This window comes from Melitaea cinxia, chromosome 14, assembly GCF_905220565.1.
Source record: "Melitaea cinxia chromosome 14, ilMelCinx1.1, whole genome shotgun sequence".
Lineage (NCBI taxonomy): Eukaryota > Metazoa > Arthropoda > Insecta > Lepidoptera > Nymphalidae > Melitaea > Melitaea cinxia.
In genome coordinates this window covers 15137861-15163643 of record NC_059407.1, presented here as the reverse complement: position 1 = coordinate 15163643, position 25783 = coordinate 15137861, and the positions used below count along the sequence as shown (strand labels likewise).

Sequence of the window (25783 nt, the reverse complement as noted above, 5' to 3'; positions counted from 1 at the left end):
TACTTCATTAATAGCTAGGACCTGGGTGACCGAGCTTAGCTCGGTATTTTTAGTAAATCGTGTTTTTTGAATTACATATTGATAAAATATGAATAATATTTTTCGATTTTATTTTTTTTAGAAAAAAAAAGAAAAAAAAACGATAATAGATCTGGAAAACTTGAGGATTCGAACCATGAATTTTTTCGGCCGAGCGCGATCGACCGATTTCCCCTGAGCTACTACAACTTTATTGACAGATGCGAAATTTACCTTCTTATTCTAACGATATTGTAGCCATTTTTTCATTGCCTAAAAACAGGGATAAAACGACATTTTCTAAAAATGAATCCTAGCTAGATTTATTTATCTCCCCCGTAATCCCCTGCATACTAAATTTCATGAAAATCGTTGGAGCCGTTTCCGAGATTCAGATTATATAGATATATATATACAAGAATTGCTCGTTTAATAGTATAAGATACCCAAGACTTCGTTAATATTCTTTTATGTTTAACAACATCCAAGAGCACCAAATTTCCCATTCCATTTTAAAACAACACTCGTACCGCTTAACTAGCCAGGTGACTTATTACGTAGCTGCTGAGTGAGTCACGTGACTTTCAATCACGTGACTTTTAATCATTAAATGGGTTACAATTTTTTTTTTCGTTAATACTTTTAATTTTCTCATATATTTTTTTTCCAAATAAATTTTCATGATTATTCTCATTGACAAATTTAAATGAAATTATTATTGAATAATTATTTTTATTTGTATTAATTTTGCAATCGTGATTTTATTTTGATGGTTAATTTTTTTTTAAGCTATTGCATAGCTTCTATCGCGGGCCTTGAGCGCGGGGACCGAATCCAGAAATTCCGTAACGAAAAAACCTCACGCTCCCCACTCCGACGGGCTCGAAGGTGTGGCTTGAAGGCCGTGCATCGTCTAACGTCGTTTCAGTTCGGCAGTCTTCGACACGGCGTCGTGTGCGTGCGATTAGACGTATTGTACGACTCTACGAAACTCGCACGAATCGAGACGAGCTGCTCCGAAATCGGACGAATACATAAGCAGCTGTTTATGAGAAAGTATATAGGTGTATAGGTATTTATGTACAACAGTGAATAGCTGTACTTGTTTATTTAATAAAAGAAAAAAAATTGTTTTCCTATCGGTCACCACGCTCAAAAAGTGTAACTTGAATTAATATCAAAGAAAAAGAAATACTGCATGAATAAAATAAATAAATAATTATAATTGCATAAGTTGATACAAAATGCTATGCAATAGCTTTACCGCGGCAGTCGCCGAGTGCCACACGTCTTTTTTAGTTTTACTTTTTTTGGCGTGTTAGGAAAAAATTATAAGAGTAAATTTCACACACAAGAGTCACAAAAAACCAACACCCTGAAGTTAGCTAGTCAACGACGAAGAAGTAAACAGCTTGAAGTTAGCTAGCCGATGGAGTATAACTTCTTACGTGCGTACACAAGTACACACACTTTTTTTCTATGATTTGTGAATATTATTATGTAAACAAGGAAAAAGTAATATGGTTCATTAGTTACCAGAAATAAAGATTTATTATTTATTTTACTCTTTGGGACTTAACTTTTGTAAATTATTATTAAATAGAGGTTTTTCTATTTCATACTAACTAACTAGCCCATTGGCGCAGTTTGTAGTGAGTGGCTCTGCTTTCTGCTCCGCGTTTGCGGGTTCGACTCCTGCCTGAGTCTGGGTGTAATATTTGTATTTATATTTGTACTAGCTGACCCCGCAAACGTTGTTTTGTCATATATTTTGTTAACCATCTTAACCCCCCTCCCCCCTAATAACTTAGGGGTATGAAAAACAGATGTTGTTCGATTCTCAGACCTACCCGATATGCTCACAAAATTTCATGAGAATCGGTCAAACCGTTTCGGAGAAGTTTAACTACAAACACCGCGACACGAGAATTTTATATATTAGACTAGCTGACTCGGCAAACGTTATCTTGTCTTTAAACGTTATTTAAAAATAGGGGTTGGTGGTAGAAGGGTGGAACTTTAGGGTTGTATGTATTTTTCAACGCCAAATCATAATAAAATAAAAAATAAATAATTTATCTTTTAATTAAAAAAAAATTAGGGGTGGACTACCCTTAACATTTAGGGGGATAAAAAATAAATGTTATTCGTTTCTAAAACCTACCCAATAGGCACACAAAATTTCATGAGAATCCGTCAAGCCGTTTCGGAGAAGTTTAACTACAAACCGCGACACGAGAATTTTATATATTAGATTATTTCTATGCATATTTACTATATAACACAACACCGACATCGAACAAACGACTGTGTGTACGTTATAAGATAATTATTTTTTATTTATATTTATTATTTGTTACACTTCTTTACTAACTAACTAATTAATATAGACGAAACTTAATTAATGTAGACGAAAACATCCATTAGCTAACATTTATTATTTCATAAAATTAAGGCTATAATATTATAATGGATTAAGTGTTTTCTTAGCAACGTAATTAATTTTAATTAAAGTTGAAACATAGTTATTGTTAATTAAAATTACAAAGTTATTACGTACATTTAACCCCATAGCTTAATAAACTTAACGAGTCTCGGTTTGGGGAGTTTGATTTAATAATAAATGTAACAATAAAATTCATAAATCGATCTGTTTTATTTTTAACCGAGTTCAAAAAAGAAGGAGATTACTCAATTCGACCGTATATATATATATATATATTATATATATTTTTATGTATGTTTATGTTTTTTTTTCCGAACCTCGTCAATGTGGATGCAAGTCTGATGACTATGCTATGTATAAAATACCTGTATTACGGGTCATAGGTTTGATTATTTGAATAAATAAATTGTTCTTCATTCTTATTTTACTAAACTAAGATAGATAACAAAATAAAGTTTGTTGGTAAATAGTTAAAGCTTAAGAACTACGGATATTCGTAAATCGATAAATATAATCATAACTAGCTTTTACCCGCGGCTTCGCTCACATAATATTTTTTTTTATTTTTATAAAAAGCTTCCTATGTTACTTCTAATACCTCCAAAAATATGTATGTGTTCAAAGTTTCATGATGATCGGTTAAGTAGTTAACGCGTGAAAGCGCAACAAACAAACTTACATTCACATTTATAGTAGTAGGGATTAGGTTCGTGTATGTACGATTCTGATCTAATGACAATAATTTTAATTTCTGTATTGTACATAGTATAACACGTAGCTTAAGTCACAAGATCATCATACAGCCTATCACAGTCCACTGCTGGACATAGGCCTCCACAAGTTTACGCCAAAAATAGCGTGAACTCATGTGTTTTGCCCATAGTCACCACGCTGGGCAGGCGGGTTGGTGACCGCAGGGCTGGCTTTGTCGCACCGAAGACGCTGCTGCCCGTCTTCGATCTGTGTATTTCAAAGCCAGCAGTTGGATGGTTATCCCGCCAACGGTCGGCTTTTTAAGTTCCAAGGTGGTAGCGGAACTGTGTTATCCCTTAGTCGCCTCTTACGACACCCACGGGAAGAGAGGGGGTGGCTAAATTCTTTAGTACCGTAGCCACACAGTACAAGTAAGTCACAAGATATTAATATATTTTATTTGGTAACGTGTTTTGAATACATTATAAAATTCATAGAAACGTTAGTCGTAAAAGTGCGGTAAAAGCGTACAAATAGCAAACGGTAGTTTTCTCAAAGGACTTTTGAATTTAACATCGTAATTATGTAATGTAAATATGCGCTTCAAAGAGTTTTAGTGTCTTGCTACTTCTGAGTAAAATTCTTACAATTTGCTTGAAAAATATTTACGTAGGAAATATTTTTTTTTTTATTAAAAACTTCGATTGAAAAAAAAATTTAAGTTATAATTATCGTTTAAATGTTTATTTTAATATTTATTTCATTTTAGTTTTTAAATTTTAATTATAGTATGTGTTATAAAGCATTTTTCGAATTAAAAAAAAAAACTAAGTTTTAGAAACAGAAACAGTATTGCAAAAAAATCAGTATTCTTTATAAAAGAAAATTTTTGATTAAATTCAATTCAAAAGTATTTCGATATAATTAATGTACACATGAATTAAAATAATTTTTGAACAGTCTACCAACGTGCTACGACAGCCTACCTATCGATTTGTCAGGTTGGTCATTATTGATCATTGGTCATCCCTTATTTTTTATTTTGATAATTAATTTTATAAGTTATTCGAACGTAGTTTCTTACGGCAGGCTTGACATTTGGCTGGGCGACCGAACTGAAAAAAATGTGATACTAAAACCGTAAGAAAAATATGATGTCGTCCACACCGTATCCGGTGACGGCGACTCCTATAAATTACGCTGGTGGGCTCTAATATGGCTAGCGAAACCGAATTTAGATTTGAAGACTCGGTTGCAAGATGCACAGTATAGAAGGCGTAGGGAAGTGACGACCCCACCGCCCGCTGGTAGGTCACACTACCAGTGCAGTCAGTCTATGGCTGATCCGCCATGCCTTTACACAAGACCACTTCGGTGTAGGAGGCGAGCACTGTCCGTAGACAAACGCACCCGGTTTCTACAGCGATGTGGCAAGGCACAGGGGAAGTGCCTCAAAGGGCGCACGCCAGGATCCGTACAGTGGCGTATGGCCAATCTCCTGCAACCTCTGCTTTCTGCCGGTCGTATCGGCCATCCGGTCCACCGGCACTGGGAGGCCGAGGTCGAGAGAGTGGATCCGCACCTGCGCAACTGCCTATCCACTTAAATATATTCACGCGCAGATGACTCTTGCATGTTACCTGGTCTTCGAGCGCAAGCCCTGCGGCGATGGAGAGCCGATGGTGGGGGGAGGATCGGTGTGTCCAAACCTTAATTGGCATCTGCACGTAGGCGGTTGTCTGGTGATGGTCGTTCTGGGTCCCGATCGAGGCGGGGGACAGGTTCGGCAGCTCAGACGATGACAAAGCAGCCCTATTCAGGGAGCGCTCTGCTTTCCCCAATCCGGGGAGGGGCCTAGAAAAGGTGGCCTAAAAATAGCCCGTCTCATCCTCAAAGCAGATGGCAAACCGCGGTCATCTGTTCACCATCTTAATGCGGTCGAAAAATGAAACCTAAACAAAAAATAAAAGATCTTATAATAGGAACGTGGAACGTTCGTACTTTATTAGACAATGACATAAACTTATGTCCGGAGAGAAAGACGGCTCTAATCGCGAGAGAATTGGCCAAATAATAAAAGAAAAATATATAACAGAAGTGACGTAATATCAGTCACACCACTGTATAATATGGCGTTTGTAAAACTAAAATATTATTAGTAAACTTTTTTTAAATCATTTATGTAATTTTATACTGTCGACAAAAATAAATAAAGACATATGTTTTTTTATTTCACTTAATAGTTTGAATTATTATTTTCTTTGATTTATTTTATTTTACGGTATTTATTATTTTTTAAAATACTAAATTTCCTAAATACTTTTATGTACTTAATTAAAAACCAATCAACATAATTGTGTTTGCTCGCAAACGAAAAAAAAACCGACTTCAATTACATCGAAGAGTAATACAACGTAGATCGACGAAAAAATAGTAATACTTTGTTCGTATTCCATATAACGCGACATTATAAAATTGTACAATTATATAATGTTCTACTGTTATTTCTAACATTTTGTTAGCGATTGTAGGCAGAAATTTCATAAAAGGCCCGTCGTCGATTCGCGCGAAGCGCTGACATCGCTTATTACGGCGGGTTTTTTAGTTGAAGCGGATTTATATTGAATTACGGTTTATGTCTTTTTTATTAAAAATATGTACTGTTCATGTTTTCACACAGCTCCGATGCACGACTGGAGTTTACCCCTTCAGATCAACTGTCTCAATAGGCACAAAAAGGCTTACTAGTCTAAGAAATATAATATTATTACTATATCAAATTGTAAATAAATGAATCTATAACGCCATCTATCGGAACCTAATTGCGTTATTAGAAAACGTCTGAACGCCATCTCTAACAAGGTCATTCGTTCAGTAGATTTTACTGTTCAATTTTTTCATTCCGGGGCCTTAAATGAAAATCGATTCTTAAGGAGAAAACTCCAAAAACAGTCAAGTAAATACGCCATATCTGATATAGCTCAAAAAGTTCGAGTCAAATCTCAATTATATTTAAATGGGACCACATGACAAGCACCACCTATCAATTAAAAAAAGAATCATCGATATCGGTCCACCCAGTAAAATAGTAATGAGGTTAATATAACGTTGGTCGACGTAAAATAGCCAAGTAAATACCCAGTATTAGCGATAACTCAAAAATTAAAAGCTCAAATATATTTATAACGAATAAACTGCTACTCTCTACTCTAGTGGAATATTGTAATTTGATCGATAGTGAACGACGTAATTTCATAAAATTTTGATAGATGGCGTTGTGGCACAGTATTGAACATGACCGCAATCGTCTTAACATCGTCATGTAAATACGTGTCATCAAAGATTACTCAAAAATTGCTCATTATATCTCAATCATATTTAAAACGGACGATATGACAAGTATTAGCTTTTGATTTATACAAAAAAGATCAAAATCAGTGCACCCAGTAAAAAGATATAACGTATAATACAACGTAGGGTGACGAAAAAACCGTCAAGTAAATACGCAATATTAGATATAACTCACAAATTACTAATCAAATCTCAATTAAATTTGAATGGGACCACGTGACGAATAGTAGCTTTTAATTTATATAAGAAACGTCAAAATCGGTGCACCTAGTAAAAATACGCGTTATCAAAGATTAATCAAAAAGTAGTTATCAGATCTCGATAAAATTTATATGTGACCACATGATAAACATCAGCTTTCGATTAAAGTAAAAATTATCAAAATCGATACACCCAGTAAAAAGTTATTGCGGATTTTCAAGAGTTTCCCTCGATTTCTCTGGGATCCCATCGTCAGATCCTGGTTTCCTTATCATGGTACCAAACTAGGGATATCCCCTTTCCAACAAAAAAAGAATTATCAAAATCGGTACACCCAGTAGAAAGTTATGTGGTATAATACAACGTAGGTCGACGAAAAAAGCGTCAAGTAAAAATGCATTATTAGATATAATTCGAAAAGTAGTTGTTAGATCTCAAATAAATTTAAATGGGACCAATCGGCACACACCACCTTTCGATTAAAACAAAATTTGTCGAAATCGGTCTACCTGGTCAAAAGTTCTGATGTAACATACATAAAAAAAAAAAAAGAAAAAAAAACAAAAAAAAAAAAAAAAAAAAAAAATACAGTCGAATTGAGAACCTCCTCCTTTTTTGGAAGTCGGTTAAAAATAAAAAAAAATAAATAAAAAAAATCAATAACTAAAAAATATATATAAAATTCAACATTTTTTTTTCTTCAAATTGTGTTGGTTCTATACTCTCCGAAGGAACTTCGTTCCTACCTGGTGTCCCATGACACCACATAATTTTATTGTTATTATTAATTTTAGAGTTAGCTCCTTATGAAACGCTAATGTTGTGATGGAATTTGTAACTTAGTGTGTGCTTTAAATTTAAAAAATATATATATACTTATAACGAAAGTTATAAATTGTTTTAAGATGTTGACACGATGGCGGTATATTGCTCCAGCTATTGGTGGCAGCATAATGGAAGCTACCTTCAAAGGCGGATTATCGACGGAGAGGTCTCAGAAGGATATAATGGGATGCTGAGTGTCAAATATTCTGTTAAAGTCGTTTGCTCACTGCATACGGTAGTTAACTATGCCAAAAACTAATAACTGAATACGTACTTGTGTTTATAAGTCACAGCCACATAAGATATCTATAATATATATAAAAGCGAAAGGTCACTCATTCATCACGAAATCTCCGAAACTATAACACCTACAAACTTGAAATTTGGCAGGTAGGCTCCTTATAAGACGTAGGCATCCGCTAAGAACGGATTTTACGAAACTCGACCCCTAAGGGGCTGAAACGGGGGTTGGAAGTTTGTATCAAAGTCCTATGTTTTTGAAGTAAGAGACTTAAAATTTAAAATGTAAGCTCTATAGATGGTGAAAAGGTGACCAAATAATGAATATTTAGAAATCAACCCCTTTTTGGGGTTAAAACGGGGGATCTTAGGTTGACTCACTGATCACGAAATCTCCGGAACTGTAACACCTACAAACTTGAAATTTAGCAAGGAGGTTCCTTATACAGCTTAAACTACCGCTAAGAATGAATTTTACGAAACTCGATCCCTCAGGGGGTAAAACGGGGGTTGCAAGTTTGTATGAAAGTCCTATGTTTTAGAAGTAAGAGACTTGAAATTTAAAATGTATGCTCTATAGATGATAAAAAGGTGTCCAAATAATCTATCTTTAGAAACCAACTCTCTTTTGGGGTTAAAACGGGGGATGGTAAGTTGACTCACTCATCACGAAATCTCAGAAACTATAACACTTAAAAACTTGAAATTTGGCAAGTAGGCTCCTTATAGGTCGTAGACATTTACTAAGAACGGATTTTACGAAACTCGACCCCTAAGGGAGTGAAACGGGGGTTGGTAATTTGTATGAAAGTCCTACGTTTTTGAAGTAAGAGACTTGAAATTAAAAATGTATGCTCTATAGATAGTGAAAACGTGTCCAAATAATGTATCTTAAGAAATCAACACCCTTTTGGGGTTAAAATGGAGGATGGTAGGTTGACTCACTCATTACGAAATCTCCGAAACTATAACATATACAAACTTGAAATTTGACAGGTAGGTTTTTTATAGGACGTAGACATTTGCTAAGAACCGATTTTACGAAACTCGACCCCTAAGGGGGTGAAACGGGGGTTGGTAGTTTGAATGAAAGTCCTATGTTTTTGAAGTAAGAGACTTGAAATTTAAAATGTAAACTCTATAGATGGTGAAAAGGTGTCCAAATAATGTATTTTTAGAGATCAACTCCTTTTTGGGGTTAAACCGGGGGATGGTAGGTTGGCTCCCTCATAACGAAATCTCCGAAACTATAACAGATACAAACTTGAAATTTGGCAGGTAGTTTCCTTATGGGGCGTAGACATCTGCTAAGAACTGGTTTTATGAAATTCAACCCTTAAAGGGGTAAAACGGGGGTTGGAAGTTTGTATGAAAGTTCTATATTTTTGAAATAAGAGACTTGAAATGTAAAATGTGTGCTCTATAGATGATGAGATGGTGTCCAAATAATGCATCGTAATATATATATATATATATATATAAAAGAGAAAGGTCACTGACTCACTCATCACGAGAACTCAAAAACCGCTGGAGGGTTCATCCATCCAGGATGGACAAAGATGAAATTTGGCAGGGAGGTAGATTATAGTTAGTAGACGTCCGCTAAGAACGGATTTTGCGATATTCCACCGCTAAGGGGCTTAATTGGGGTTGATAGTTTGTATGAAACATATAAGTTCGCCTGATAGGTTATTTATACTGCTGCCTGAAAATAAAACTAAGAATGTGGTGACAATGGTAAACAACAATTAAATTATACTAAATTGTGCCTTTTAAAAAGTTACTCAGTGTGATAAGCATTTCAAGTGACTGAAATAAAACAATAATTTGCGTTAAACATCTTAATAGTAATGCATATCTTTATAACCACGCGGATGTAGTTGCGGGCAACAGTTAGTGTATTATAAAACAAAGTCTCCAAAAGCGTATGTGATAGATTCCCTCAAAATCTACTGAACGGATTTTCATGCGGTTTAAGAGGAAGGTTTACTTAACGGCTAAGCCGATTTTGATGAGAGTTTCACTGGAAGTTGCCGGGAAAACTTTGTGACACGCTGATTTCAACGCGGGCGAAGCCGCGGGCACAGCTAGTAGCTATATATAATTAGACAAAAATAAACACATACATCACACCTAGCCTCGAGTCGGGTATCGAATTAAATTACTGGAGCAGAAAGATCACAACAAACTGCGCCAATGGGGCTAGTCATAATTCAATGATTGGATTAGAAGTAAGTAAGTAATATTTTAAGTGACATAGCTTCAACCAAGTTAAATAAGTCGTAGCTGCTGCGATAGATAGCGTTCAATTACTTGACAAACTACGAAACAGAAGCTCTGGCATCGGTTCGAGAGCTGAAACTCTCGACCAAACAATTTCCAAATTGGAATTCAGACAAGTAACTAATTAGGTCCATTTGTAATCTATTAAGGCTATTTTTGAGTTGTTATCCGGTGTAGATTCAAAAAAAGTAGCATAATTTATTTGTGTATTTTGGAGTTTTTTTTTACTTCTTTGATTAGTTCAATTTTATTTCTTTCTTCCGTCTTGAGTCAAGCGTATTTTAAGAAATGGAAGAATTGTTAAAATTTGTCACTTGTTTTTTGAGAAAAATGTAGTTCCAAGCAGGTGGTGACGATGTAGGAGAAAAGTGAAGTGGAGGAGAACAAGAAGTGGAAAGTTGATCCCACACCCATATGGGATGATAAGCGTGGGAGAGAGTTGTATTTTTACTAAGATTTTTTTCTGGTGTTTCGATTTGTGACCGTCAAGGATAATAGACCTTTCAATGTGAATGTAATCATCATTTCTATATGCGTGTGTAGAATTCCTATAGATAAAATAACTATGCGTGAAGAACGGTGTGTATAACAAAAGTATTAATATATAATAATAATATTTTATAATTATTGCTTCAAATAAAATAACAAAAAACTTAATCTGTGCGCTAAAATATAAGTTTTATATTTATTGACAATCGGACCTATGACACTACTAGTTTGTCGAGATTCTTTATCACAGATATTAAAACTGCATTTTGATAAAACATGCGCACAACGCTACGTACACATATATACATGATACAATACACTATGTGCATGATACACAAGATGAGTCAATCTGTGTTTTTTATTATATTTTTGTGATTGTTTGTGACTTAGCGTTACTGAATTTATTCTCGATTGCCAGTCTTATTACCTATCTAGTTATGCATGCACCCCAGCCGTCCGTCTTAGATTAGTACGTGACTGTTCCGCTGACAAAGCATTGCCACCGGGCATTTCATAGAATTAAGTACGGTGACAAAAACATTGATATTAATTAATTTTATTCGACTTGTTTTGAAGAGACATGAATGTATGAATATACTTTGTTAAAGTTAGAAATATAACAGCCTCCAAGTCGGCAAAATATTTCTCGTTTAATTTCTTAATTTTAAATATAAATACTTTTTAAAAACCCTTTTGTCTAAAGGGAAATATTGACTACCTACTTATTATTGTTAACTTGCTCCTTCCTACCTCTCCTAAGAGGATAACGGAAACACCAATGCATAATTTATTGTAACAACAATTATATATTTTCATGTCTAACTTGATGAATGACGGGATTACCCTTATTTTATTCCTTTGTATTATATTTTTGTAACAAAAGTACCGAAAGAAACCGTTTTAAATAATCTAATTCTATCTTTTAATCTTTGTTTTGTTGTGAATTGTAAATTTTGTTTATCGTTGAATTTTTTATCCATTTATTATTAAAATTGTTGGTGTATTTGTTTATCAGATTAAAATTTGAAGAATTGTGAAAATGAAAATTTTAATATTTTACAAAAAAAAAACTTATGTTGCGCCAAGCTTCGATCACCGACGACTAATGCTGACGACTAATGATGCGAAGTTAAACTTCTCTAGGCGCATGAGAGTAAAATTTTTATGGATGAAACGGCAACGTTTTGATGAAACGGCAACGTTTTTGACGATGGCGCTGGAATAGAAATCTAAAGCTTTGGATTTGTATAAATATAAACGAGACTTAAAAATTAGTTGGCCAAAGAAGTTTCAATTTTTTTTTAATTCCAAATTTCATTCGAAATGTAATTTATATTTAAATGTGAGTAATATTATAATGGAGTCCATGTCCCGAACTCCATTAATTTAAGGAGGATAAGCTACGCTTTAAATTTTTTGCTGTTAATAGTATGTATTTGACGAACTAATCGTAGTCGACGAAATTGAAACCTACAGCGGAAAAGTTTGAGGACCATTTACGTAGGCACGTTAAATAGTAAGTAATGTTTGCTTATGTATAAGTAATAAGGATTCCAAACAGCGTTACATTTATTTGTAGAATATACTCTATTTATTTAAAACATTAATTATTTTTTATTAAATTAATTTGATTTGATTTTTTTTCATTATAAAACAATAAAACGTTAATCACAGCAATTATTATTTGAAACGTTTAGTACCTGTATTACCATTCAGTAAAATAATATTATTTTACTCGTTTAATCTGGTTAAATCTGGTTTAATAATTGTATACAGAATAAATATTATTGTATTATAATCTTAACGAGTTCTGACGCAGGAACGGAAAGCTGGACGCGAACGAAACTTAAATATAATATTAAACTCGAGATAAAATTTAATGTTATCAGGTAACTTATCGACATGTTTATTTTGAGATATTCTTATCTTTATGGAAGCCATTTACTTAAAATATTATTCAGATGTTTAAAGTTCGTATAATCTGGTGTTGGGGTGGCAATTTTTTTAACTTACATTTACGTAGTATGTGTTATTATATAACTTATATTTACGTAGTATGTTAAAAAAAATATAAGTTAATGATATAAATAAATATGTAAATTTTCATTTTTTTTTATTTTACATTTTATTTATAAATTGCTTGAATTTTTATACTTGTATAATTTGATACTAATACATTACAATAGAATTAAATATATAATTGTATTTGCTCGCAAACGAAAACAAAACCGACTTCAATTACATCGACAAGTAATACAACGTAGATCGACGAAAAAATAATCAAGTAATTACGCGTTATCAAAGATAACTCAAAAAGTAGTTATCAGATCTCAATAAAATTTAAATGTGACCACATGATAAACATCAGCTTTCGATTAAATTAAAAATTATCAAAATCGGTATACCCAGTAAGAAGTTATGCGGATTTTCGAGAGTTTCCCTCGATTTCTCTAGGATCCCATCATCAGATATTGGTTTTCTTATCATGGTACCAAACTAGGAATATCTCATTTCCAACAAAAAAAGAATTATTAAAATCGGTACATCCAATAAAAAGTTATGTGGTAGTATAATACAACGTAGGTCGACGAAAAAAGCGTCTAGTAAACGCATTATTAGATATAACTCAAAAAGTAGTTGTTAGATCTCAAATAAATTTAAATGGACCAAATGACACACAACACCTTTCGATTAAATTTTTTTTGTTGAAATCGGTGTACCTAGTCAAAAGTTCTGAAGTCACATACATAAAAAAAAATACAGTCGAATTGAGAACCTCCTCCTTTTTTGGAAGTCGGTTAAATAAACAATAACACTGAAACTTTTAACTTTACAAAAATTTTCAACATTAAAATCTATGTATCTTTTTTATCCAACTAGGTCGGTAAACATGAGTACGGCTCACCTGATGGTAAGCGATTACCGTAGCCTATAGACGCCTGCAACACTACGAGCATCGCAACGCGTTGCCAATCCTAACTCCAGTCCCAGGAGATCTCTTTACCTTACTCACTACTTGATTTTCTATAAGGTCGAGGTGCTCTCTGTGTAAAGTCGAGCTGATTTGTGCAGGATATTTTCTGCTGTGCCCTACCTCAGTTAACACTGAAGTACTTAACTGAGGTAGCTTATAGAACTTTCTCCTAAAAATTCACATTGCCTGAACTGCTTTATTTTTTATCACATACATATAAATCATACCATAAACCGAAAGGTAGGCTTTAAGACGTTGATACCTACGCCTACATGTGAATACAGCTCAACCGCGGCATCCATCAACGTCATACGTATTGTACGAAATTTTTATAAAAACAAATAAAATAAAAATATGGCTTGATTGATTTTATTCTTATGCCTCGTTTAGATAAGTCAAGTAGCAAGTTGTTTAAAAATTAAAATACTACTTTAAAATTATTTGTGTCGATCAAAGACAATAATATTTAACAAAAATTTTAAGGAATTGAAGAAAAACATGAGGCAACAACTTGTGGAGGCCTATGTCCAGCAGTGGACTGCGATAGGCTAATGTGTGTATGTGTTAAGGAATTAGTGAAAACTTTTGAAAGAATACGATTGGACTTCTTTATTCGGCAATCTGGGGAATATCAACATGTTGTGGGAGACGATACGATAAAACAGAACATTACGCATCGTCTCTGACTTTATTTTATAAATCAAATTTACTGAATTTTAATTTTTTAGATACTATTAAGTGATTAGCTACTGGATTACCACTCGATAACATCACTAACCTCGTGTGAACACGCCTTAGAATATTATATCATTTTTCGCGGTAAAATTAGACTTGTGACAGTTATCATAAGCAGCGGACGCCATTGTGTTTCACGACTTACATTGCGGTTAATTATGTAAGTGATTTTTGTTTAGATATAAAAATTACATATTTGTTACATACTTTATTTTTATTAAATATTATAACTGTGTCAGTCTTTTGTATATTACTAGCAGATCTAGCGTACTTCATAACGCAATATTTTTTTAATTTTGCATTAAAAATATCGCAATAATTAATCGAAATAAATAATAGTCTATGATTTAAGTTCGACAAAGTTACATATCTGTGCAAAATTTCATTAAAATAGGGCCAGTACATTTGGAGATCATATACTACTAATATTGTCGTGTTTTATTCGTCGTAATAGTGTCGTGTTTACTAGTCGTCGTCCAGTGGTCGAAATTCGACCATAATTAATTTATATTATAAGTTTAAACACTGTTAAGGTTCTGTTGTTAAAGACTAGATACTTATATAATAATAAATAGAAGAGTATATATGCGTGTGTGTTCAAATACATGATTGTGTGTGTAATATTTTTATATTATATAATGAATTATATGAATATTATAATATATTTATTTAATGAATTCTTTATGTATAATTTTACGAAAATATTAGCATTCTGCACTCCTTCTCTATAGATATAAAATATAAGCATTTTTTAATATCATATCAAAAATCGACCGTCCCAGCGGGGATCGAACCTGCATCTCCGACTGACCGTGTCGGTGCTTTAGCCAATTAAGCTACGGAACGATGTACCCGCTAGATCGAAATTTTTAAAATGATGATTTTATATTCGGTTATAACCGACCGCGGCGCCGTCTATAGTAAGTTCTAAGAACTCGTAACTAATGTGTTGGTAGCACAAAAATAAATCGTACGAATAAACTATAAGTGTGCAAAATTTCATACTCCTACACCCGAGTAATTTTCGTAAAAAAGGGGTACAAAGTTTTTGCTTCACGTATATGGATAAACAATACGTCTGATTGTAAATTATTACAAAACTTGAGAGTATAACATATTTTTCCTATGTGGTTCTTAAAAAAATTTTTTGAATGGTTTCTGATCGTGTTTCGGAGAGCACGTAAAAAAGTGTAGCTTTTGGTTTTTATCAAAGACACGTGATAGTGACCATTCTATTGGCAGTAAAATTAATTGCCAAAATATTGGAGTAGTAGAAGACCTCGTTTTTCTCTCATAGCGAGAAGTTTAAAATACATCAACAATCGTGGGTAAAGCTTTAGATTAGGTAAAACCGAATTTCGGGACACGGACTCGTCGGACTGTCACACCTCGGAACCCCATGGTTATGGAGATATCCATGGTTAAAATTTTGAGGTTAGAAGAAGAATTTCGAAAGTTAGAGGAACGCTTGGCTCCCTCCGCGCCTCCGCGGCACAAAAAAAAACACTCTAGGGGTAGGACAGACCAAGACCACGTGGACAGTGGGGTGCTCCGATTCGGTTTTGGGTATTTTTCGAATTTCTAAACCTATATTCTAGCACGCAATGTTACTTATTTTATTAGAATATTATGTCTGACGCGTTATTTTGTTTAAAAGTGTCGATTTGTCACACAATGCAAACAGTACGAGCTCAAAGGAATTATAATAGCTTTAAATTTTTCTTCTAACCTCAAAACTTTAACCATGGATATCTCCATAACCATGGGGTTTTGAGGTGTGACAGTGTTACCTTGTATAGATTCCCCTACACCCTCCACCCTCTACACCCAAAAACCCCATAATTCGGTTTTTCTAATTCGGTTTTACCTAATCTAGATCTTAGCCCAATCGTGTGTGTACGTTATACTTTTTACTTACTTTTATTTAAATTCAATTTGATTAATTTTCACAAATGATGAACTCACACACACGCACACACACTATTTAGCTTATTGCAGTCCACTGCTGGACATAGGCCTACACAAGAACCCGCCAATAGCGGCGTGAACTCATGACGTCTTATGATAAACTATTTAATATAAATTTGTTAATATTGTTTTTTTTCACGTTTGTTAATTTAAATTTTAAACGGATGGATGGTCGTCATTGGCCTTTTTGATTATATTTCATTCTAGTTTGTTTTATAATTTTTTCTGTGCTATGTACCATCCCTTATAAATAAATAAATATAGCATATTTTGTAAACTTACCTAATCTTAAAGTTTTAGTAAAGAACACTTGGTAAATGGTGGCACTCGTTGTTTTTCTATAACGTAACCTGTAACAAAGAGACGAGAACAGTTAGATACATAACATTCAAGCAATGAGAGCTATACATCTATACAAATAATTAAAATTGAAGTGTCTGTTTGTAATATTAAAATAGCCGCTTTTTACTAAATGAATATCGATGTATACATGGTACATATAATAACAAAATGACATTTTTTACAATTTGTTTGTCTGTCTGTCTGTCTATCTGTTTGTTCCGGCTAATCTCTGAAGCAGCTGTACCGATTTTGACGGGACTTTCACTGCCAGATAACTGATGTACTAAGGAGTAACTTAGGCTACTTTTATTTTAGAAATTTATTTATTTTACTGCCCGCAACTTCGCCCGCGTTGAATTAAAAAAACGTTCAGTTTGTAGTTACAAATAAATAAATTGTTACATTTTTTAATATATTTATAAAAAAAGAAAAATAAAAATATTTGAAAAATATAACAATAGTTGTCTTCCGGTGGCAGATTGTGGCCCAGGCCGCCGTTAGTTAAGGTTCAATGCTCACAATGGGGCCGTTTCAAGCAACACTGCCTTTTGAATCCGACCCTTGATCCAACCAACGATCAAGCGAGGGTTTCTTAAGGTGTTGGTCGAAACTCTTCGCTAATAGACTATTGACCGACACACCAATAGGAACAATTATTTATTATTAATATTATTGTGTTACGTATTATATGTAGTCGTGTGTATGTCTGTATGTACGTACATCATTACGTATACGCTTCAGCCCGTAATATCCCACTACTGGACATAAGCCTCTTTCTGCATGTAGAAGAAGGATCAGAGCTTAATCCATCACGCTGCTCCAATGCGGGTTGGCGGATATATTCCCTTACTATAAGTAATGATCGCTATAAGGTGTATATGATACCAACCTATACCGACGGCTTAACGTGTTCTCCGAGGCACGGTGGGGAGACCCACAAGGACTGCACAAACACCCAGACCACGGCAAACACTTGTATGACCAATACAAATGTTTGTCATGCGCAGGGATCAAACCCGCAACCGCCAGCGCAAACGGCACAATCCATGGCTGTGACCGTTGCGCCAACGCGGCGTCAACACGTATTCTATCTGGTATATAATGCATGTTTAGCACTTCATGACATATTATTTATTTAATAAGTACTAAAAACAGCACTACTATGTTTTTTAGCCTACGTTATGAAATTTTATCACCAGAAGGTTGGCTGGAAGAAATCTCTTCTAGAGACATATCCGTCTTTGAACACGAAAAGCTTTAAGTGAAGTAACATATATACTATGTCTCATCGAAATTGTTTATTGCAAATAACCTCATACAGTAAAAATTCTAAGTGTCCCTGATTGTTGATAAAGGCTATCTCGCCCACAAGCTACTAATAACAAGCAGGAGGTAAGCACGTCTTATTACGCTTGCGAATGTACATCTAACAGATAAAGTGGAATTTGATGGTGAAAATAAAAAATATACCCTAAACTTTTATCTGTCGGATAACGTCATTATTACCTATGTGTAATAGCAGTTATAAGTTAATATTATCCTGCTCCTCAGATAACTGTGAAATTTTTTAATTTTATCTTCGGCCTTAGACACAGACTTTTTTTTAAACTAGATCGGCAGACAAGCGTACGGCTCACATAATGGTAAGTGATTACCATAGCTTACGAGTATAGACGCCTGCAACAACAGGAGCATCGGAAGCGCGTTGTCGACCGTATTCTCGGTCCCCCCCAGAAGCTCTGGTCATCATACTCACGAATAGGAACGCAATACTGCTTGAAAACATATTATTCGTATTATTTAGCCATGGTCTTCTGCAAGGTCGCAGTACTACTCCATATTTTGAGCAGGAACTTTCCTGCTGTGTTAAGGCACTCAGTTAATAATTACCATAGATCATACGAATTCTTACGATAAAAGTAATTAAGAAAGAAAGAAAAATATCTTATTATAAATAAATAATTATCTACACAATATACACACGGTCGCCTATTCCTAAAGTAAGCAACTTAATGCTTGTGTTATAGGTAACAGCCGACTGGTATTGCTACATTTTTTTTTCAATAAACATACTTATAAAATAATACGTATATTAATATATAAATAAATATTTATATTACACCCTGACTCGGGGTGGGAATCGAACCCACAACCCTCGAAGCAGAAAGCAGGGTACTATAAACTGCGCCAACGGGCTAGTCATTGCGGTTGTTCACAATAATATTTTAAACTCTTATTAGATTAATTAAATTTTAATCAAATAGGAGTTATATTAGTAAATTTTAATGTTAAACATATATTATACATAATTACAATTCACAACTTAAGAACTAAATATTTACACATAGTTATTGTACAAATCATCTCCGCGTGGAATGGTGCCAAGAAAAATGATAGCATTTCCCCGTTGTATCGCTATGTCGATTCCGTGGGCAAAAAATTCTTCAGCCCTCATGTCACCAGTGGAGGCAAAAAAAACTAATATTGAATACAATATATTAAACTTACGAAATACAATCTAGCTTCTTTCGCTTACCAATCGTCGCCGTTGAGCCAAAAGTTTAAGTATTTCAATTCACTCTTAAAGAGCGTTTTAATACCGAGGCCAATCCCAAGGGTCTGAGTGTAAGATCAAAATGGTTTTAAAACGATACCCTATAGTTTGAGTATTGTGTGAGCATTTTTATAAAAAAGTGAAAGAAGTGAAACTTTTTTGTCAAACTAATTTTTAAGTCTCGTTAGTATTTATACTTCTTAATCTAAAGCTTTAGATTTCTATTCCAGCGCCATCGAAAAAAAACGTTGCCATTTTATCAAAACGTTGCCGTTTCATCCGTAAAAATTTTACCCTCATGCGCATACAGAAGTTTTACTTAAAAAAAAAACATTCTGAACGGAAAGTTGAAAGTGACGTTGAAAACTTTCGAAATAAACACTCATACGGTTTCAAAGCGAAAATCCAAAGCTAATTAATAATTTTTCACAAACTTTTAATTAATTTTGAAGTCATTTATAAAACGAAAAAAAAAAATCAATAAACGTTGACGGGAAATTATTCCGTTTGAATGTAAATAAAGCAGTAATAATAACGACCACAATATTTTCAACATAATACGGTATAAATAATAATAAAAAATAGACAGCAAAAAATACTAGAAAAATAAAGTTAAATAAAAAAAGTTAATTTTTAGTTAGGTCAGTATTTATAATGTAAAAAAATATATATATTAAGTTTAAAAAATATATTTGATCTTAAGTCACTTACTTATACAGTAAACATACAACAACAAACGTGTCATACTTATTTAAGCACAACACAAAGCTGCCTTTGATACGACGACAAGTGTATCAGTGATAAATCCAGCAATTAATCAAGCTTGATGAATCACCAATTACGTAATTCACTAGAAGGGACCGTTCAAGGGTGCGTTACTTGCAAAATGATACACATGTTCAAGGTCACTTTTCCCATACAATCATAGTTCAAAGCCGTCTTATGAATAGCTTAACGTATTGTTTATTTGTCGTATAGAAGAAAATGGCTTATATCCAAAGAAATCGTAGTATCTTTTAAAGATCAGCTTATGCCGGCAAATTAAGTGTGGATATTTTAGTAGCCTAACAAACGATCTGGTGTGGTGGTGCGGTTGTCGCCTAAAACACCGAATTCTTCTCTTCTGGTTTGCGGATTTGATTCCCGCTCGAGATGGATCCTCTTGTTCTTGTGGGTCTCCCCACAGTGCCAGTTGTTGTCATAAATACCTGATAGCGATCGTTACCCATAGTAGGGAACATATTGACTAGCCCGTTGGCGCAGTTTGTTGTGACCCTGCTTTCTGCTCCGGGGGTTGTGGGTTCGATTCCCACCTCGAGTCTGGGTGTAATATAAATATTTATTTATATATTTATATATTTATTATTTTATAAGTATGTTTATTGAAAAAAATGTAACTATAGTAGTCGGGTGTTACCTATAACACAAGCATTAAGTTGCTTACTTTAGGAACAGACGACCGTGTGTGTATTGTGTATTAAAAAAAAATATCCGCCAACCCGCAGTAGAGCAGCGTGGTGGATTAAGCTTAAATCATTCTCCTAAATGAAGACAGAGGTTTATACCCAGCAGTGGGATGTTAGAGGCTGAATGCGATTTTATTAGCCGTCATTTAATAACGTGAGTACTAGGGTTCATTTCATAAGGTACGGCACAGAAGAAAATTTCTCGCTCTAAATCTGAAGTAGCCCGACTAAGAAAGTTTCTCTATATCATAGAAGATAATGATGAAATAATACCGCACTCAAGTAATATTATGTTCGTGTAGTAAGTTAACCAGAGCTTCTGAAGATATACTGTGCTGACAGCGGGGATAAGGTAGGCATACTGATTCCTTGCGAATGCTAGCGCGGCTCCATCTCGCCCCACCCAGGCGGATGACTGCTCACACGTGGTGGTTTTTAGTCAGTAGGAGTCTGACATAACCCTCTGGCGCCCCCGCGCTGGAGGGTATCCATGATGGATTTACCCCACGTAAAAAAATACTAATTCCTAAACAAAATTTGCTTTATATTATAAAAATACTAGCTGACGTTGTATTGCCATATATTTTATTAACCTTCTCAATCCCCCCCCCCCCTTATAACTTAGGGATATGAAAAATAGATGTTGTTCGATTCTCAGACCTACTCAATATGCACACAAAATCTCATGAGAATCGGTCAAGCCGTTTCGGAGGAGTTTAACTACAAACACCGCGAGAATTTTAAATAAGTTTAACTTAAAAATTCCTTGAGAAGCTTAAATTATTTCATAAAATAAAATAATTTAATTATTAGTCACATAGTTATTTCATTATGAGCTTAGCATTTATTTCATTTTACCCTGTAAGACTTAATGAGCTCGCTTTTGGGTATGTAGCTTTGTAAATTTTGCTAATTATGAGCCGAATTATGCAAAAGCTACGGAAAAGTTCGGTATTAAATTTCAAGCTTTACTAACTTTTATATCTTTATTCATAATTTAAAATAAGGTAGTTAGCTGGTTGTTCTGGCAGTCGTAAGTTCGATTCTCAATCATGACAAATATATATAGGCCACCACACAAAAGTTTTTTTTGGTATAGGTGTTAATCTTTGAACTATCCTAAAGAACGGAACTCTCTACCAGCGTCCGTCTTTCCTGAAAATTATAAGTTGGGGATTTTTAAGTCGCGAGTGAATCTCCAAGCTCTATCCTAGACCTCATTTTTACTTATCATCAGGTGAAATAGTGGTCAAACCTATCATTGTATAAAAAAATGTTTCCGGACCCACTTAACAACTGACACTGACAACTCACAAGTCACACATTAACACAGAATGTTAAGCGATTATTTATTTATTTATAAGTTTATTTTGTTTGTAGGGTCAATCATTTAATGATTTAATAATGTGAAAGACATATGTTATTAACATTAATCATCATTGGCCTTAGTCCGTCTATTGCAGACGATTTAGACAGTGTCAGACAGACACTGTGTCGCCTAGGACTCTTTTCAGGAAAACGCAGAGTGGTGACATTAATAGACTTTTAATTAGGAACAGTAACAAGCCGACAGAGTATTGAAGTGCAGGAAAAACTACAATCGTATTGTACCAAGCATGTGGTGTGTGTGATCCATTGCTGTTTAAAGTATTTGCCAACGGCTGATTTCAGAGAAGTAAGAATTATTTTTTAGCAATTTTTTCTGCATCTGTTCCTGTGTTGAAACATACTATTTTCTAAAATAAATGGAAAAAATTACTATCGATTACTTTTAAATACTTTAGCGTATTATAGAGCAAATAATTGTGTTTTCAGGCAAACGAAAAAAAACCGACTTCAATTATATCGACAAATAATACAACGTAGGTAGACGAAAAAATAGTCAAGTAAATACGCATTATCAAAGATTAAATAAAGTAAATACGCATTATAAAAGATTAGTCCAAAAGATGTAATCAGATCTCGATGAAATTTAAATGTAACCACATGATAAACATCGGGTTTCGATTAAATTAAAAATCATCAAAATCGGTACACCCAATAAAAAGTTATGCGGATTTTCGAGAGTTTTCCTCGATTTCTTTGGGATCATTAGATCCTGGTTTCCTTACCATGGTACCAAACTAGGGATATTTCCTTTCCAACAAAAAAAGAATTATCAAAATCGGCTCATAAACGACGGAGTTATCTCTTAACCTGCCTACCCAGCGTGGTGATTATGGGCAAAACACATGAGTTCACGCCATTTTTGGCGTGAACTTGTGGAGGCGTATGTCCAGTAGTGGACTGCGAAAGGCTGCTGTGATTGATTGATTGAACAAAAAAAGAATTATTAAAATCGGTTCATAAACGGCGAAGATATCCCCGAACATACATTAAATATATATATATATATATATATATATAATATATATATATATATATATATATATATATATATATATATATTATATATATATATATATAATAACGTGATATAAATATATATATATATATATATACACGGTCGAATTGAGTAAACTTCTTCTTTTTTGAAGTCGGTTAAAAATAGATTGAATGCATGAAAATAAAACATGCCGTCAGGAGCCCCGTCTCTGAAAAATAAAAGGCACAGCCACTATCGTAGCTAGTTAGAAGTGCTCCCAAGGTTTTATAACACGAAAGCAACTGAAACCGGAAATTTCTGGTTTTAAGCACTCCAAGCGAGAAAAGCTGTTACTTGAATAAAACACAACTTCACACGTATTCAGCGCCATTATTTCTCTTTCAACATCAGCGAGATGATCCTTTTAGATTAGCACACAAACGTTCGCGAGTTTAGACAAACATTGTTAGAGCAGTCTGATGCTTCATTGTAGTAAAATTGTATGTTATATAATGTCTTGTGTGAAAGATGGCTTTGTTAATTGTATTTGTCCTACTTTTAAATTTTATTGTCCGATTTGGGTGATATTGTAATACTGTAGCACTGTCCTTATTATAATAAACAGCCCGACTGGGGTAGTACCTCGACCTTATGGAAGACACACACCCACAGCTAAATAATACTGTTCTGAAGCAGTATTGTGTTCCTGTTAGTAAGTAAGGTGACCAGAGCTCCTGAGGGGGTTTGGGGATAGGATCAGCAACGCGCTTGCAATGCTTCTGGTGTTGCAGGCGTCTATAAGCTACGGTAATCGCTTACCATCAGGTGAGCCGTACGTTTGTTTGCCGACCTAGTTATATATAAAAAAAAAATCAAGGACACTAATATTTCCTCGAACCTAAATTTGTTTCAATGTAGAATGAAGAAAAAATAAATAAATGAGTGAAGAATTATACAAAACGTTGATAATATTTTAAAACTTATTTGGAACGCATTCTATTATAGATATTGAAATCATAAATTGTAATTATTTTTTATAGGTATTTAATCGCTAATCTGTGTCTCTCTACATCTTGCGTATATTACATCGAAACTACTGAATGGATTTTACTGAAACTGAAATAATACCAATATTATTTGAGTTGATACTACGATTTACGACACTGGGTATATTTTGTTTTAAAATTCATTCAAACTCCATGGTACGGAAGTTTAATGCCATATCGATAATCGTAAAAAAAAATTATGTTCACAGATTGAACGAAAAATAAGTTGTTAAAATAATAGATAATATAGTAAAACGTACTACTATAATTAAAACGGTATTTGCAAATATATTTAAATATTTTATTCAACACCAACCATAATTTTAACGTTTCCGAAGTAAAATGAAATTTAACTACAAAATGTTGACAGCCCGAGAGATTCAACGTGTTGATTCACTCCAAGCGAGGGTTACCGCAAGCCGCAAGTCTCTTGACCGTTACTAGATTTTTCGATAACATATAAACTTCATTCATTATTTTCATTTGTATTATACATTTGTTAGGATATTATTTATAGAATAGGGCACGAAGGAGAGCGAGAACGGAATGGTACAGAAAACTTATAATTTAGTAAGTAATTTCTGATTGACATGTAGTGTCTAAACAAAATGGCGGCGCATAGTTCTATGTATACAAAATGGCGGAGCACTAGCAGCGAGGTACTGGATATTAAGTAAAAAGCGGTAGAACCATCGATAAGTGTTATGACATAGTTCCGGTATCCAATCGCTAATCATTCTGCATCAAACAATCAGATAACAATAAAAACCCAAGCATACTATGGTGGGGTAAGTTTTAGTCACGATTTTTAATTTGGAAGCGTAATATATTTAAAATAATTAAGTAAAGAATTTGCTTAAGACTCTGAATTCTGATAAATTGTATTATTTATTTTTAAGTATCCCTTGTTTGTAAATTAGTTTTTTTTGATCTCATAGGACCGTAACGAGTTCACGTCGTTTATAGCTGTTAGTTTCGTAATAGTTAAATGAAGCATCATTTTGTTGAATGGCGTAAACTTTAGAACTTGATGGTTCAATTTGTTAAAACATTGCTCTTACTGCATAATGCTGTTTACTCTCGTTGACCAAGAGCATAAAAAATAACAAGCTAAACTTGCTCGATATTAAAAACTTTTTTTATTATTGTTTGTTCGTCCGTGTTTAGGAAATAAAAAGTTTGCTTAAATATCTCTTGTCTGAGAATTCTTATGCATATATTTTATATAATATATTATAAGTGAATTTTGCATAGTAAGTTTTTTTTAAATTTCGTAGACTACGTACACAAAATATGCTAAAAGAATTAAATAATTAGCTTTTTACATGCAATACCTTTTTAAATTGATATGTCAATAGGATGTGGCACTTTAAAAAGTAATTAAAAAGCTTAAATACGTTATTATATAAGATACTTCTAACTCGTTACTAAAAACTATAAAAAGTTATTTTTATTCCCTTCAAAAATAAGTTACTAAGATAATATTCCTATTTACTTTATTTCTCAGGCTATATCTCACAGAGACATGATTTACGGCTGCAATAAAACACGTTCAAGATGTCCGATGCGAATTATAAAAGAAATGACAAAGTTAAGCTAAAAATATAAAAATCTGAGGACTTTTCTATTTAATCTAATATTAAAACCTTTATAGAACACCTTATAATCAAAGGGGAAGGTGACCTCCCCGTTGAATTAAATTCTGTATCTAGATGCATTGGAAACACACAAGAGCGCTCTTCTAGAGGTGAAACCATTATTGGTTATCCTTTTTTTCCGTAACAATT

At 33.7% G+C, this 25783-nt stretch overlaps 1 protein-coding gene across 1 annotated transcript in view; it reads right to left on the bottom strand.

Annotated features, from left to right (window-relative positions):
* The window catches only part of LOC123659436, a 212892-nt gene that overhangs the window by 130201 nt on the left and 56908 nt on the right, over positions 1 to 25783 (bottom strand). Inside the window, exon 5 of the mRNA XM_045594650.1 lies at positions 16506 to 16573. Within this exon, the coding sequence (XP_045450606.1) occupies positions 16506 to 16573 (68 nt within the window). The remainder of the gene's footprint in view (positions 1 to 16505; positions 16574 to 25783) is intronic.